The sequence below is a fragment of the Coenobita brevimanus genome, chromosome 44, assembly GCF_032717465.1.
Source record: "Coenobita brevimanus isolate Jiangsu-jjx chromosome 44, ASM3271746v2, whole genome shotgun sequence".
Classification (NCBI taxonomy): domain Eukaryota; kingdom Metazoa; phylum Arthropoda; class Malacostraca; order Decapoda; family Coenobitidae; genus Coenobita; species Coenobita brevimanus.
Genome location: NC_136997.1, coordinates 31,427,157 through 31,443,389, shown reverse-complemented (window position 1 = coordinate 31,443,389; position 16,233 = coordinate 31,427,157). Strand labels below are relative to the sequence as shown.

At 43.4% G+C, this 16,233-nt stretch overlaps 1 protein-coding gene across 1 annotated transcript in view; it reads right to left on the bottom strand.

The window, feature by feature from the left end:
- The window catches only part of LOC145398040 (glutamate receptor ionotropic, delta-1-like), a 365,881-nt gene that overhangs the window by 337,059 nt on the left and 12,589 nt on the right, over positions 1 to 16,233 (bottom strand). Inside the window, exon 2 of the mRNA XM_080271002.1 lies at positions 8,464 to 9,500. Within this exon, the coding sequence (XP_080127128.1) occupies positions 8,464 to 9,500 (1,037 nt within the window). The remainder of the gene's footprint in view (positions 1 to 8,463; positions 9,501 to 16,233) is intronic.

Below are 16,233 nucleotides of genomic sequence, written 5' to 3'. Positions count from 1 at the left end.
TTGTAGGGCAGTGATTCTCAAACTATGGGTCACGAGAGGAATTTTGGTATAGAATAGGCCTAATGCTTTCAATGCATTTTATTTCAATGTGCGTTCGACTTGTCAATGTGTCTTCTTGCTCCTCCTCGGAGCCGAGTTCCCACTCGGTTACACAAGGGGTGACTGACACACTGACGGACTGACTAACCATCTGACTGGCTGGCAGAGCTATCGGGACCAATCAATCCCATTACCGTCGACCAGAATGGCCTGAGGCCAACCGACGACAACAGCAGAAGCAGCAGCAGCAGCAGCAGCAGCAGCAGCAGCAGCACAGAATCAGCAGGACAGTGATCCACTCACTACAGCATCCAAGAAACCCCTCTCCACAGACCCACCCACCCACCCACCACAGGACCACTCTCTTCAAGGTTGTTGCTCCTTGACTCCACAGAGCAGACCTCAGTATTGGTGGTGGTAGTGGTAGCAGACCGCAGAGCACCCTTCGTCCCTTCTGTCGGAGACCCCATGATGAGCCTTCCGACGGCACAGAAGAGAGGAAAAAATGAACCATGTCGGGCTGTGCGTCACTTGGGACAAAGGAGGTGAGAGCAAGAGCAGGAGGAGGAGAAGGAGGAGGAGAGGGGGAAGAAGACAGGTCGAACTGTATCAACACCCTCCACTACACTTCTTCCTCTCCTCCCCCTCCTCCTGCTGCTGCTGTTGCTTTGTGGCTCTCTGGTGGTATCAGTACTACTATGGCACTGCTCGTTCCGAAGTACTTCTCGGTAAGGTGGGCAGCTGCTGCTGCTGCTTCTCTTACTTAACTGAAATTGTAATTATCCTTATTACACTATTAGCATATTCATAATAACTACGATAGGCTATATACTGGTTACTCTCTCTCTCTCTCTCTGTAGAAAAAAGTTTATAGTCCACTGTGTATATTTGATTTTTTCACCCTATGGGTCGCGAAGTCTTGAGATATTCCAAATAGGGTCACACACTGAAAAGTTTGAGAAATGCTTTTGTAGGGGTTCGAGGTTGTTGGTTGGTGTATCTAAAATCGTAAAAGGTCAAATGGCATGAACTGTAGATGTTGTTTTCTGTCTTGTTAATGTAGACTCAATTGTAGAATTGTATACATGATTCATATGATTATTGTCACCAAATAATAATATCGTAGCCATCGCCAAGCATTTCCAAAAATGTGTTAGACTTTAGGGATTTTTTAACCCTAGATAAACAGGCTTGTCCGAAATTCCGGCAAAAGACGTATTTTGAGTTGCGGACAAAACGGTGTTAGGCCTATGAGGCCGGCTGCCTACGATATCTCAGCCTGAGATGTGATGCTGCCATGTGAGGTGCATTTGTATGGCTCCTGTTTCTACCATAGATTTAGAGTCCCGTCGTCCGAAAAACCGGACATACCTGATGAAATAAGACATCGCTGATCCACAGTCCTGTTGACCAAATTGAACCCCAACCTGGCCCCTCATACCACCCTCAACCCCCATCAACCCCAACTGTGCATCAGCTGGTGAGGGAGACAAAGAGGCGAGACAGGCGGGCCACATTGCGGTCCGCGTCACATGACCTCAGTCACCCTCCTTCCACCCGTGCTCCTCGCCCCGCATCTCCTGTCCTTGCTGAGGAGGAGTCTGATGCTGACAACCCAGAGTCTGTGCCTTCGTCCTCCTCCCCTGACAACTCCTCACCCCCCCTTGCCTTGCCCCGATGCTCCAGCAGGAGGCGTTCCAACTCAAGTGCCACTACTAGGACGTCACGGCCCCAATGCTGTCATGCAACTTGTTCTACAAGACAACGTCGGCCTCGTGACAGCTCGTCTCCAGATGATGACCAACGAGTTCGATAGTGTCGTGACATCAGTCCACATCCCCTTACTGTTGTGGACTTTGGCGTCGCAAAACTGTCGAGCTCGTCTGGCTTTCAGTGGCAGTGACAGCCAAGTCGCTCTCATCGGTCGCAGACCCTCAGCAGGAACATCGTTCGTGAGGCCCCTGGTCCCACCACTGCTGTTCAGATGCCGTAGATGGTTGTATTCACTTCAAGTAGCATATTTCTCTACATTACAGGCCCCAAAGGTAGCAGCAATGGGACTGGGAGTGGAAACATAATTTTTTTTCCGCTTGCAGAAACATACCCTTCATTTTACAGCATGGCCCACAGCAACTTGTGCAGCATAAGGCCTGGGGGAACTGGAGCATCCCGGGGAACATGTGGACTCCACGTGTGCCAAGTTTCAGTGGCATACCTCGACACTAAGGCTGGCTGCGATCCTTAGAAGACTGACTTTTATTTTTTTTCCCATTTTTTATTTTTTTTCATTTTTTCTTCAATGCTAGTTTCATTTTGAAATGTAAGTAATAGATAATTTACTGTAGAAATGCATGTATTTCATGTAAATAATATAAGAAAAAAATATGTAACATATATATATATATATATATATATATATATATATATATATATATATATATATATATATATATATATATATATATATATTTTACCCCAAAGGTATGTCCGGAATCCCAGACATGTCTGTAGTTAAGGTACTATTCCCAACACTGTGTATCTAGGGTTAAGAAGGAGAGGATGTTCAAGTTGTTCTTGTCGTGGATGGCAGGAGAAAGATAAATATGAGTCTGGGGTTTGACTGCAGATTTTTTCTCCAAAGAAAGTATCTCACAAGACCAGTACTGAGGCGAGAGCCGTTTCATTTTTCCCACTGTGCCTCTTCTCTCACCTAACCCCTTCTGCCCTGCCTCTTCTTTTCCCCTGTATGTGACTGGTTGAGTCATGCGTGAGGGCACCTATTTCCACACCTGTGGAACTTTCCATGGCAGCATACTGTGGTATGTACGAAATTCCCTACCCAGATTATGCATGGCTGTTTCCTCTAGATCTCTTGAGCTTCGGCCTGACTTTCTTCCAACCTCCGTATTACATACTAACAATATATACGTTACTAGCTATTATGTAGTGTGTTATGATATTTTAGTGTCCTGCCATAGTTTCGTCAGACAGGGCAACATTCAACTTTATGTCAACAGCCTGACAAAACTTGTTCCGTGTTTTTTTGCCCTGGATCATGCAAACTGAGCTCGATGGTTCCCAGTACACATAAGAGACATGACATTACTATTATTACCTAGCCCCATCCAGATGTATACAGAGCATTCAGCAAAAAGGTATTTGTTATCCATAAAACAGCAAAACCTTTCTCACTCTTTGGGTTGGATCATGCAGAGCATTCAGCAGCAAAGTTTTTGTGATCCACATAACAGCAAGACCTTGCTCACCCATTGGGTTGGATCATGCACATGAATGGACCAGTGCACAAGTCAAAGGTAATGTGGGAGCAATAGGCCAGGCAGAAGTTCCAGAAGAACACAGAAATGGATGTTGACAGGCCCGTAGATTTCATGTATTGTCCATAAGTTTGATGTACAGTGCATCTAGACCAAGATCTAAAAGACGAAGATAGTGGTGTATAGCATCATGAACAGACATAATCCATCAAGATCGATTTGCAAAGGAAGTCGGATCTCTAGCAGTTTAAGGAAAGGAAACAGATAAACCTTTCCTGGAAGAAAGAAAGGATATCTAGGTATTGTATATCAGAGATATCGCATACCCTTCCACTGTCAACAGTGTCATTCACACTGAAAGCTTGGGACAGGACCAGTGATGCCAGTATGTAATAGATAGACTTCTTGATAGAAAAGTGTCCACCTTTGAACCAGTAAAAGAAACAAACTTGAATTGTTCAGAAAGCCTGACGAGAAGGTAACTCCAAACAGAAGATGCAAATTAATTCACCCAAGTTGACTGCTCCCTCTTTTCCAGGCTCTATAGCCTATATCCTGGCAATTCTGAAGTGACAAATTGGAGGACTTTTTCAAGCATGAGAACAGCCATATCCACCATCATCGTCTGATTTTGGAGAGATACATATCGGCCAAAAGTTTGATCTGCTTGACTGCCTACCTGGTGAATTAAATCACCAACTAATAAGAAATGGATGCCATTTTCATTCATGGAGCTACCCTGGTACACAAAATACATCCTTACCTGACCAAACACAAATCCTTTAAAGATTATGTATCAGCTGTGTTTGTCAATCTGTCTATCTATTGCTAGATGCCGCAATCCTGTAAGAGGTGGCCACAAACAAATCTCCTCCTTATCGCCCTCCCCCCTTCCATTTCTCTGCCCTCCCCCCAACTAAACCCTCCCGTCTCTCATATATCTTTCCACTCCATCCAATCCTTGGTCTCACCCTCCCTCTCCCCCCTTTCCATCTCATTCACATACACTCTTCTCGTTTGTCTCTTGTTCTCCATCCTTTCTACATGCCATATATTTTAAGCCTGCTTCAGAGTATGTGTCACCGGGTGGAAGTTGTACTGGATGTCTGTGTCAACAACAGTGTGAAGAAGACATCACGTACAAAAAAAAAGACAGTGTCACCCGAAGACGTGTACAATCCGAGAACAACATTCTTCCTAAATGGGAAGACTCTACGTGATGAGATAAACAAGAAAGAATTATTTAATCACCTTCCTTAGCCTGTGATAGAAACTGATAATCCTTATGGTACAATTAGCCTATCATAGCAAACTTCCGACAGTATTTCTTATAGCAGCGGTAGTCGTAATTAAGATGGCCAGTCTTCTTGTTCTAAGGAAGAAGCTGGTGGACGTGTTATTCATACAGAAGACAGTGCAACCAACAGAAATAAGAAAACGCTGATTAAGACGGGTGACACGGATATGGTTGTTCTGTCCATTACACCTATTAGCAGACTGGGCTGTAATGAGTTGTGGGTGGAAACAGGAGCTGGTAAATATTTTCCATTGCATTACGTGTGCAGCAATTTTGGAGATGAGACAGCGAAGTCACTTGCTTCCTCTGGCTGTGATAGTGTTTTCATTCGTTGGTCGCAGCAGAGAGGCCCCATGGAATGTCTGGATCTGCTTCCTGGATGTTACAGTCTTTTATATCCAAGTCACTGACACCAGAGACTATAGGTGATTGCATTTTGCGATGACTGGAGAGATACAGTATGTAGTCTCAATCAGTGACCAAAGAAGTGATGAAGTTCATGTGAATGCTGCTCGGCAAACTCCTTTTGCATGCACTTCCTCCTACAGAAGCAGCACTCACAGAGCCTGAGAAACGTGCTGCTTATCAGGCAGGATACATATAGGAGCAGTCCCTGGTCACTTCTCCGGTTCTTTCTTCCCCAAATGATTGGATCTGGGTCGTTAAGGGACCATACTGTACAAGACTTGCCATAGGCTTCACCTGCAGTACAGGCTATCTGGAAGTGTGGCTACATGAAAACTTGTGCTACGAAGTGTAAATGTACAAAAGCTTAACTACCATGCACAAATCTATGCTCATGCTTTGGCAACTAAATACTGACGTCTCTAACCTGACGAATTTAATTAATATACAGTAAGATGAACATTACCTCAGGTTAATTATTACCAAATTGCCAGATCGTTTTTCGTAAACCAGTCATATGTAAATAAAAAATGAAACTATGGTACTGTCTATGAGTATGTAGCCTAAGTGATATTGTTGATAACTGATCTGGTTCAGTCAGGAAGTGAAGGTATCGGTTTTAAACATCTTATGTCAGTTTTAAAGTAGAAATTTCATTTTATCATTATTAATGGCCACGCATTTTCGAGCTCATACATGGAATCTGTGCTATTTTGCATAAGTATACAGAAGAATTGTTGCAACAGAGTTCAGTACAGTATAAAGACTAGGCCAGCCAGATACAAGTCATACATTTGTCTTTGAAAGGACAATAAAAGAAATGTACAATAGTGAATTTAGAACATTTTCATTGCTAACGGTAACGTCAATCTTTGGTAGACACAAAATTCATGTTACTGTCTCAGTTAAGGAGCAAGACATGACTAAGCAATATTTGCATATTTTTTTCCATATGTAGGCATTCAAATTGTTTCATATCATAAACTCTGCCCATGAAATCACTGGTATGGACACAAAAATCATGTTGCTCTCGCAAATGTAAGTAGCTAAAGGCAAACATAAATTACTGTGGGTCATTTTACCTCAAAGCAATCACTAAAAACACATTGCTTGGAATAGTACTTCAATATACCTATGTCCATTGGATTGTTTACTCTTTTAAACATTTATAAATACACAAAAATCATGTTTCCATGAAAAATAATCCAAGAGTCTCTGCCAAAATTGCATTCAGTTGTGGCCATTTTCGAAATTGGCCACCATTGGACATTTGATGGAATTTTGAGAGGCTTCATATCCAGTACTGGCTGTATTGGCATGTCCAATTATTGTGCCAAATTTGGTCATTATTACTAAAAAATGCAGGGCTTAGTCACATATCCTCCGGAGTAGACACACAATGGACACTTCAGTGCACTGGGTAATGTAAAATTACACGAGAGACAATTTTCTACAGGTTATGCCACGTAGTTGCATATGGTGTGTAATTTAATGGTCCAGGGAGCTAACTTCTCTCTTGCACTTGTGTCTGGGTCAGACTTATTGCAATAAAATAGTCCAAAGTGCTTTCTTTAGAACTGGTTTTTGCTACATCAACAGCATTTATCTCCTAATTACTTTTTCCACTGACAATAGTTCTCATGAAAAATGGCCCTTGTATCACAGACCAAGGCAAGTTCTAGTGCCCCATGGAAGGATCATTCATATTCTCGACATATCCATTTTTTGTGATTCGTTGATGACTCCAAGGCCTCTTACCCTCTGCACTCCCTTCCGACCATTTGCTTCCACCCAGCCAACTCATCCCATTTTTCCAAAACACACAGGCACCCACCTCCCTCCCTTTCAATCCTGACAACATGTGATTTTTTTTAATCTGTTCACTCATTGTGTCTGCGAATTCCGATCCAGTAGAAAGGCAGAATGGAGCCGTTTACACACATTTGTGTCTGTTGATGACTTTGTAATATAGGAAACAATAAATCTATTAAATAACATATGTGATATATTATCAGAGCCAAGCCTTTACAGTAGATATTACAACTGCTATATCCATTAGCAGAAGCTTTGAGTTGAGGGGATCTTTTTCGACGGAAACGCACACTAGGCAACTGCTGTGCTCTTGAATGTAACACTGCCATATACAAGTGCTGGCTGAAATATGGTTAACTGCTACCCCTTGCTGCAATAATACCCACCTATGTTTAACTTTTGCAAGCAGATCTGTTACACACACACACACACACACACACACACACACACACACACACACACACACACACACACCGCTCGCTAGCTCAGTGGTAACGTTCTTGCTTGCCATCTGGTAGACGGGAGTTTGCGCCTCGCTCAGGTTGCAAAAAGTTTCACTGACGAAGTGGGCGGATACTGTCCCCCTTGAGCAAGGGGATGGGTGTGTGCGTGTGTGAAGGTCACACCCTAGCCCTTAGATCGGACTATATGAGCTCTTAGCTCCCTTCCGGGAAGGTAAAAGCTGACTATCACGACCATCAAGTGTTCATGACAACCCGGTGAATTACACACTATGTGTGTATGTCCTTTATGTTTTATTTATGATACATGCGTGTGTGTGTGTGTGTGTGTGTGTGTGTGTGTGTGTGTGTGTGTGTGTGTATGTATGTACATGTATACTGCATATGAGCAATTGCTCTTGGCAAAATAAGTCGTAATAGATACTACTACTCCACATACTATATAACACTGATAAGCAAAAAAATTTTTTCTGTTAATGGATGGGTATTCTGATATCAAAGTATTGGCTTGGCCAGAGATATAAAATGACACGGCGGCTACTTCACCAAGTAAATAACGGTACAGTACCGCGTAATGAAATACACTGCGCCAAGAAGAAAGTTCAAAGTCTGCAGTTTTATTCCTTTATCAGTGAATCACATTACAAAGTACACAAACATGCATGACAGTAACATATAAGACAAACATGTACAAGGTACACTTAGTGCAGTCTATGACTTGTGTTACGGAATGTGCCTATAGCTAGTAACAATGTGCATCAGTTTTCCTCACGTAAGTTTATGGCTGGTGACACACATGTAAGGCAATAGAATTGTGTAGAAGGCGAGGTAGTGCAGATGGAATAAACGGGAAAACACGCCCAGCAGAGAGTGAATGTCTTATTCTAACTGGAAAGAAGAAGAATGATAACAAAGGAAGGTAGACTGAGTGCAGTTGCTACAGAAGCATGTTGAAAGAGTTTAACTGATGACGGATTTGTGCTGCGGTCCCACTGGAAACAAACAATAATGACTAAATAAACGTTCTCACACAGCAACTAATACAACAAATGCTGTCGAGAACTAATCAGTTAACACATCACAACGAAACAGAAGATGAGATCTGGAAATGAAGGTTTAGTTCTTTATGACATAGGGTTAGTAAAGTGTGAATTGTGTCTGTGTGGTTTGTCACCTGGAGAGCGATACCGATGGGGTCGATGACGTGATGGAGTCTGTGAACGAGGAACGCCAATACAGAGGAAATCACCACTGTGGTGACAAACACCAAACACCAAGTTAATGGGGAAAAGGGATAAAGAATGTTCCTCCACTGGGGTAATGGCTGAGGTACCTCCAGAATGATTCCATGACTGGTTTCCCAATATGGGTAGGTCCAGTCAAAGTCGCTGTTTGCGTCAGCAGTAATTTCGTGTACACTGATCACTAAATCTTTCCCTTTATACATCAGCTCAGCAAACAGCCCGTCCCATGTCCCATTCAGTTTTTCGCCCCACACTACTTCATGCATATGGATGTATACCATCTGAAAGTTAAGTTTATTGGCTATAATCTGTGCAGCGTCTGAGTTTCCTCCCGTACAACTACCTTCTTTATCCAAATAATGGAATGGTTGACCATAGCACAGCATTGGCACCTTCAGGACTTGACCTGCAAAATTGTGGAAGCGAGGAGTAAAGAGTGCTTGGCGGCTGTAAAATTTATCAGGACTCCAGACTCCCATGGGTGTCTTGATGACAGACTGACCCAGTTTCTCGTGGTGTACAGGTCTGGAGGTGTAGAGGAGGAGGCGGGTGTGGCTGGCATGGACTGCTGGCTGGAGGAGCAGGATAAACCTGGAGCGCTGAATGACAGGCTGGCTGAGGATGGTGGTGGTGTTGAGATGCGGGTCCAGGCAGAAGAGGACGAGGTAGCTGGGGTTCCAGTGTTTGTTGTCTGCCAGGAGGAGAAGGAAGGCGGTGGGGTCATTGTGGAAGAGGAGGATGGCGGTGAGAAGAGAGCCTTGGGTATGGTGGGTGGGATGGGCGGTGCAGAGGAGTGAGTCCTGGGTGGCGAGAAGGACGGGCGTGTGGGAGGTTCCGACCGCCGACACCACCCGGCCCACATTCAACAGGGACTGACTGTGGTCGTCCGTGACCAGCAGGAGGTTGTGGCCTCGTAGCGACCCCGATACCAGTGTGGTAAGAGCGTCTTGAACCAGGAATCCGCCTTCTGAGGGAATGAATTGTATAATAGAACATGTTATTGCTCTAATCATGTAGTGGAGAACTACTTCATTTATGGCACTGAAGAAACAGTGCTTCATTATAAAATGAAAAATTTGAATAGCATAAATTACAAACGAATATGACCGAAAATGTAGGTGTTCAGGTATTTCACTTATAAATGAATGAACACAATTTATGGAGCCCATACAATGAATGCTTGGACAAGGGGTTTTTATAAATATAAAATGGGGTTTTTAAAATAAATGGTAATAGTATTTGATAATAATATTCAATAATACTGAAGAGCAGGGACAATGATTGTCTTGCTACATCAAGCAATGATTATTTACTCTGGCTTACTTCGCCGATTTTCTCAGAACGAGAATTTATAAACTTTCTCAACAGTACACAGCAGAGACTAATTACTCACAAATGCTGATTACTAGTACTGTTAGCCTCTGGAGAAAGTTACTTCACCCCTGACAATAAATAACTAATACTAATAATAATATCAGGTTCTTGGTGATGCTTAACTCCTAGGAGGCACAACGGATTTTAAGCTTAATACATAAGACTGGCCTAAGTACCAGTTATGAATGGCAAACGTTTATGCAAGCTAGGAGCTATAAGAGAAATAAGCTTAACTGCGGAGAAATGAAACAAGAGTTTACATTACATTAAGCTCAAGAAAAAGAACTGTTAAATTTATTGATTACAAAATAAATTTGACGTTGCATTTCAAAATCAAATAAAGAGATCGCACTCACTCACTCACACAAGAGCTAAATCCTTACACCTAGGAAAAACACCTTAACTGAACTCTTAAGACTAGGAAAACGAAAAGAAATACTGGTCGATGAATGCTGTGTATCACCCAAAGCTGAAGAACTAAGGGTGGGAGCTTGGGGAAACTGTAGTCTAGTAGAGCCTGGGCTGACTTCTCACTTGTTGGAGCACAGATCCTTCCTCCGTCAAAGCAAACGCTGGACTGCTTTCAAAATACGATGTATGGGCAGGACGCACAAGCCACCAGAAGAAGGCGTGGCTAACGGTTGAGGCAAGCAGTGGCGAACAATAAAGAAACAATAGTATCGCTCAGTAGAGCACTTAGTGACGTGCATTAAATCGGTCACTTTTGAAACAGTGACGAATGTTTTGAAAAGTATACCCCAAAAGGGAGAGAGAAACGGTTACCTGAGCGATACACAGTGAGTTTTCCACTAATAGTTCGTGGCTTCTCACAAAAGGGAAATGTCGCGAATTTGATTCGTGACATTACGCCCCTACAAAATTAAATTTTTTCCTTATGAGAAAAAATTTGTTGATATATATATATATATATATATATATATATATATATATATATATATGTACACATCCTAACTCATTCACACAAGATTCACACTGTAGTGTGTGTGCTATCCTGCTACAGGAGAAAGTCGCAGTCGCCAGTGAGTGAAAAAAAACTAGTATTTACGTTAATAGAAGCAAGCTTGAGGGAAAAACTCCGTGACGACGGTGAAAATCCTGTACTCAGGTCAAACTGAGTGTAAGTTCGCTACATTTACACTGACAACTAATTGTTGTGTAGCGTGGTGTATGTAATACACGGTGTAGGTGTGACAGTTGTAGTGTAACTGTACCTACATGTAAAATGACACAGTAAATAATAATATGGCAACGACGAAGGCAGAGGAGAAGAGGCGGCAGCGTGCGGCAGACAATCAGCTGGCCTGCACAGCAAAACTGCTACACCCATTGCTGTACCTGCAAAACCAATTAAGATGGAGCATCAAAAGTGTCAATGAGACAAAAATTTTATTATGTTACAATTACTCTCTCTGTCTAGCAGTCAGTGCTACGACGTACATTCGAGGTCGCCATTAATTATAGCACACGATTGGCACGTTGACAATCCTTGCACAAACTCGGGTCTTCCATAGCCTCAAACTGCACACGGGTTCTCAACCTGTGCCTTAACCTACAGTACTTATATTAATATCGGGGAGCTGAGAATCCTTGTGCAAACTTGGGTCTTCCATAGCCTTGAGTTGCCTCTGCGGAGTTCTCTCTCGAACTTCCCCCTTAACCTACAGTGCTTATATTAGTATCGGGGAGCTGAGAATCCTTGTGCAAACTCGGGTCTTCCATAGCCTCGAGTCTCCTCTGCGGAGTTCTCTCTCGAACTTCCCCCTTAACCTACAGTACTTATATTAGTATCGGGGAGCTGAGAATCCTTGGGCAAACTTGGGTCTTCCATAGCCTCGAGTCGCCTCTGCGGAGTTCTCTCTCGAACTTCCCCCTTAACCTACGGTACATAATATGTATGTACAGGCCCTGGACATGATGTGTCCTGTGGGGCCAATGGGCGAGACATCAGGTCTGCACCCACTTCACCACTACCCTGTCTCTCAACTGACTCAGAGATTACAGGTGTGGTTATGAACGGCACAGGAAGGACATATCCCTGATTAGTGGTGTTACTTTGACACACACTGCAGGAACGGACAAAACCATCTATGTCCCATCCCATCCCTGGCCAGAAAAAGTCAGCTCGGATATGACCCTGGGTCTTCCTTTTGCCCATGTGACCTCCTGAGGCTGAACAATGACCCCATTCTAACACTGCTTGGCGGTACTTGGCGGAGACGACAAACTAAAGTCGAACCTCGCCCTTGGGTGTTCGTGACTCACGGTAGAGCCGTCCTTGTTTGCGAAGGAACTTGGCTCGACCTCCCCGTGAATACTTAATCACTCAACCCTTTTGTTTGTTCCGCACAGCAGCAAGTGTCGGGTCAGAATGTTGTTCTTGTACAACAAGTTGACTACACATCAGATCTTGCGGCGATTCAATGATCACTGGGGTGACACAGTCTGGAGCCTCAGCCATGGCTCGTGTTACCGCAGCAGCCGAAGTCTGAGTAGCGTCATCATCGGAGCAACTATCCTTGACTCCATGAATGTTGCCTACAATTAGGTCAAATAAAGGTTCTGGCATGACAACTGCAAGTGTCGTACCAGTATAAAATGGAGATGCCACCTGGATACATGCCTCAGGGAACAATCTCACTGATCCATCAATAAGCTTTGCATGGATCTGTTGACCTGTATACTGCTCAGGCCGAACTAGACTCTGCTTGACAGAGCAACCTGAGGAACCATTATCTCTCAGGACCTTCACAGGAATGCCTCCCACAAACCCTGGCTGAACAAGGAACGTACTGTCACCTGTGGGAGGGCCTGTGGAGGAAGCAGCTAGCCACTCATGAGGCTGCTGAATTGATGCGGCAAACATTGTGCCTTGAGAATTATATTGGGAAGATGGAACATTGGCCATCTGTGGAGGGGGGATCACTGTCACTGTGGGACTAGTGAACTGTGGGGAAGTACCCATACTGGTAGGGACGTGACCACCGTGCTGCTGCTGAGGAATGAAGGCTGCATTAGCTTCCTGCCTCTTTTGAGCTGGTGGTGAAAAAGTTTGTCCCGACGGTCGGTTGTGTGGCTGATACTGCTGCTGGTTAGGGTACTTGTTGTACCTCTTCCACTCAGGTTTCTGAGTGTTTTGCCCCTGGTCCTTCCACTGCGGTTTTGGACCTTGGCCATTATTCTGAGAATGGCCTTGTTGCTGGGGTTCAGTCTGAGACGGCTTCCCAGACTTGGCAATATCTTTTCTGCTCCAGGTGTTTTGCTTACGAGTTTGATACCCGTATGCAGTAAAGAATGCGTCAGCCTTTTCTGCCATTTGGCTGGCATCTTTCACCTGGCAGATCTTAAGCTGTGCTATGAGCTCAGCAGGCCACGACCTCTCTAGCTGTGTACGCAGCATAAGGTCAATTATCCCCTCACACGTGGAAGGAGTTTCATCTTTCTCCATCCACTCATTTAAGTAAGCAGTGAGACGATCAAGGAACTGAACAGCTGTCTCCTTGTCTTGGAGACGAGCTCGCATGAACTGAACTTTGGCGTCGTCTACTGTGAGACCATACGCCTTAATGAGTGCAGCTTTCATCATCTCATAGGTGAGATTGTCTCCACGAATTCTGTGGAGAATATCGAGGGCAGGGCCCTCAAATAAACTAGGAAATTGGATCCGCTTAGCTGCCTCATCCAGTTGATACATGTCTGCCATGTCCTCAAAACGAGCTATGTACAGCTCGATTCGCTTGCTTTCCTTGTATGAAGGAAGCTTGATGAGTGGGGTCGCCAGGACATGTGCAGGGAGAACGCTCGTGGAGCTTTGACCAACTGCACCAGATGTGTCTGAAGCCAAGGAATCTCGCTTGAGCTTCAGCACTTCAAGTTCATGTTTTTCTCGTGCCTCACGTTCGGCACGTTCATATTCACATTGTTCCAGCACGTGTTCTAAGTCGAGTTCGCGCTGTTTTTGCTCGTGTTCGCGCTGTTGTCGCTCTTTTTCTAACTCGAGCTCGCGTTGTTTCTGCTCGTATTCGCGCTGTTCCTGCTCGCGTTCATGTTGTTCACGCTCGTATTCGCGCTCTTTCTCACGCTGCTCTTGTTCATATGCACGCTCTCTTTCACGTTGTTCGCGCTGTTCTTGCTCGTATTCACGCTGAATCTTACGCTCTTCACGGGCATCATTCTCACGCTGCTGCTCCTGATTATGCCGTGAGAGTATATACTCTTTAATTTCGGTTGGGTCTGTAAGACCCATATCTTTGGCTTCCTGTAAAAATATGGTGGTAGCCATGATGCTAATTTACTAAGCAAACCGAAACTGAGTACTGACTGCTTTGCAAACGAATGCTAATAAACACAAGTAAAGAATACAGACACAAGCTAGTGGTGACCAGTCTTATCTAGTTAACTCGAAAAGAATAAAGTAAAAATCCAAATAACTGAGAAGACTCAATAATTAACACAATGGGTACGGCGGCTACCCAGGAGCGAATAAAATCGTCTAGCGTTAAAAAAAATAAAGTACTAAATAGAGTTAAGTACTCTATTGATTAATAAAGCAAAAATTCACTTGTTAGATTAATGGTAAACACCAGTAAACTTGTGCCTGTAAACTTTAATGATAAATTCCTAAATATGAACGAGTGAGTACTATCTCGTGAATAGCTTTAGAGCTAGGAGTTAATATCCTGGAATGAGGTCGCCAATTGTCATAGGGTTTTTATAAATATGAAATGGGGTTTTTAAAATAAATGCTAAATATTATTTGATAATAATATTCAATAATATTGAAGAGCAGGGACAATGATTATCTTGCTACATCAAGCAATGATTATTTACGCTGGCTTACTTCGCCGATTTTCTCAAAACGAGAATTTATAAACTTTCTCAACAGTACACGGCAGAGACTAATTACTCACAAATGCTGATTACTAGTACTGTTAGCCTCTGGAGAAAGTTACTTCACCCCTGACAATAAATAACTAATACTAATAATAATATCAGGTTCTTGCTGATGCTTAACTCCTAGGAGGCACAACAGATTTTAAGCTTAATACACAAGAGTGGCCTAAGTACCAGTTATGAATGGCAAACGTTTATGCAAGCTAGGAGCTATAAGAGAAATAAGCTTAACTGTGGAGAAATGAAACAAGAGTTTACATTACATTAAGCTCAAGAAAAAGAACTGTTAAATTTATTGATTACAAAATAAATTTGACGTTACATTTCAAACTCAAATAAAGAGATTGCACTCACTCACTCACACAAGAGCTAAATCCTTACACCTAGGAAAAACACCTTAACTGAACTCTTAAGACTAGGAAAACGAAAAGAAATACTGGTCGATGAATGCTGTGTATCACCCAAAGCTGAAGAACTAAGGGTAGGAGCTTGGGGAAACTGTAGTCTAGTAGAGCCTGGGCTGACTTCTCACTTGTTGGAGCACAAATCCTTCCTCTGTCAAAGCATACACTGGACTGCTTTCAAAATACGATGTATGGGCAGGACGCACAAGCCACCAGAAGAAGGCGTGGCTAACGGTTGAGGCAAGCAGGGGCGAACAATAAAGAAACAATAGTATCGCTCAGTAGAGCACTTAGTGACGTGCATTAAATCGGTCACTTTTGAAACAGTGACGAATGTTTTGAAAAGTATACCCCGAAATGGAGAGAGAATCGGTTAACTGAGCGATACACAGTGAATTTTCCACTAATAGTTCGTGGCTTCTCACAAAAGGGAAATGTCGCGAATTTGATTCGTGACAGACACAAATAATAAGGATGTGTATGGTGTTGCAGGAGTGTTGGCTATTAAAACTAGAGGAACAGTTCTGAAGGACTATGGAAGCTCAACGTACAGAGGAAGAGAAATGGGAAGTAGTTGGCAAGACAACTGAAAATGCAAAGGTGCAAAGGTATGAGTATTTCTGGTGTTAGAGCGTTGTGCTCAGATGTTCCTTGCCGCCGTAAATGAGCAATAGAAAGATATAATAAATTATTTCTTAGAAATTATTGCTGTGAAAAGTCTGCTAGGGCAAAGTACAAATACAGGGCAGGACGGCCCTGTTGGGGTGATTGCTTGCCTGTGGTTCATGGGTCTGGTCTCCCAGAAAAGAACAATAATAGCACCTTGAGGGGTCACTAATCACAAAGCAAGAGGAAAAACGCGTCAGTCGGCACCAACTCGTTACTGGAGTTCCTCCCAGTGGGAAACAACACTTCCATTGGTGTAACATGATCTGTGACTCCCATGTAGGATTTCACTGGCATCTGTGTCCACATCAGCACCAAGATACATTGTAACTCCATTTCCTCTTC